This window comes from Macadamia integrifolia, chromosome 9, assembly GCF_013358625.1.
Source record: "Macadamia integrifolia cultivar HAES 741 chromosome 9, SCU_Mint_v3, whole genome shotgun sequence".
Classification (NCBI taxonomy): Eukaryota; Viridiplantae; Streptophyta; class Magnoliopsida; order Proteales; family Proteaceae; genus Macadamia; species Macadamia integrifolia.
In genome coordinates, this window is record NC_056565.1 from 22,731,737 (window position 1) to 22,732,575 (window position 839).

Sequence of the window (839 nt, forward strand, 5' to 3'; positions counted from 1 at the left end):
CCCACCCCCCCCCCCCCAAAAAAAAAATTTGTAGATTAGTAGCCGGAACTTGGATCGGGTTCGTAAATTGAAGAGTGCAATGACAAGGTTAATTGCAAGGGTGCAAAAGGTATGAGTTATCTCTCTAATGCTCTGTGGTATCTAAAGTAGTAAAGTACTATTGATATGTTATGTTCAAAAGATATCAGTTATTTCTCTCATGTTTTGGTTGTGCTTGACTACTTTAAATGCATTAATATATAAACAAGGGAATGTGTTTAAATGTTTGTAATGGCACATTACATGTGATATTTGTCATATTATGACATTTTGTATTGAAACTTATATTAGTATGCTAATTTTTCTTCTAGCAAATGGCTGCAAGAAAAAAGAAAAAGAAAAAAAAAATTCATTGCAGCCTTTTTTCTTTTTTTTTTTGAAAATTGCAGATGGATGACAACAAAAATCTCTAAGGTAATATGTCTGAGCTCAATACGAAAAAGAGTTTATAGATTGTAGGCATACTAAATGCAGTTTGAAATGAAATTTACAACAAATTCCAAACCCAAGGGGGTAGCGCAATTGGTGAGTAACGAATTTGGAATGAATTGTAAACTCGGACGTCCTAAGTTCGACTCCCACTATGCACACCTTGGGCCATTCACATGGGGGTGTTTAGTGCTCTTCATTGCTTTCAGTGAAAGTTAAATAGTTCTCATTTATCCCCGGTATGACCCGATCCATGCGGTTGTGGGGTCAGTATGGGCCCACAGGACTAGTCAGGCCGAAGGCCTGGGATACCCGTCGTTAGCAAAAAAAATAAATATATATATATATATATATAAATAAATTCCAAAAGT

At 35.6% G+C, this 839-nt stretch overlaps 1 protein-coding gene across 1 annotated transcript in view; it reads left to right on the forward strand.

The window, feature by feature from the left end:
- LOC122089628 (magnesium transporter MRS2-2-like) overlaps positions 1–839 on the forward strand; it is a 12,810-nt gene that overhangs the window by 1,939 nt on the left and 10,032 nt on the right. Inside the window, exon 4 of the mRNA XM_042659346.1 lies at positions 35–109. Coding sequence (XP_042515280.1) covers positions 35–109 — 75 coding nt within the window. The remainder of the gene's footprint in view (positions 1–34; positions 110–839) is intronic.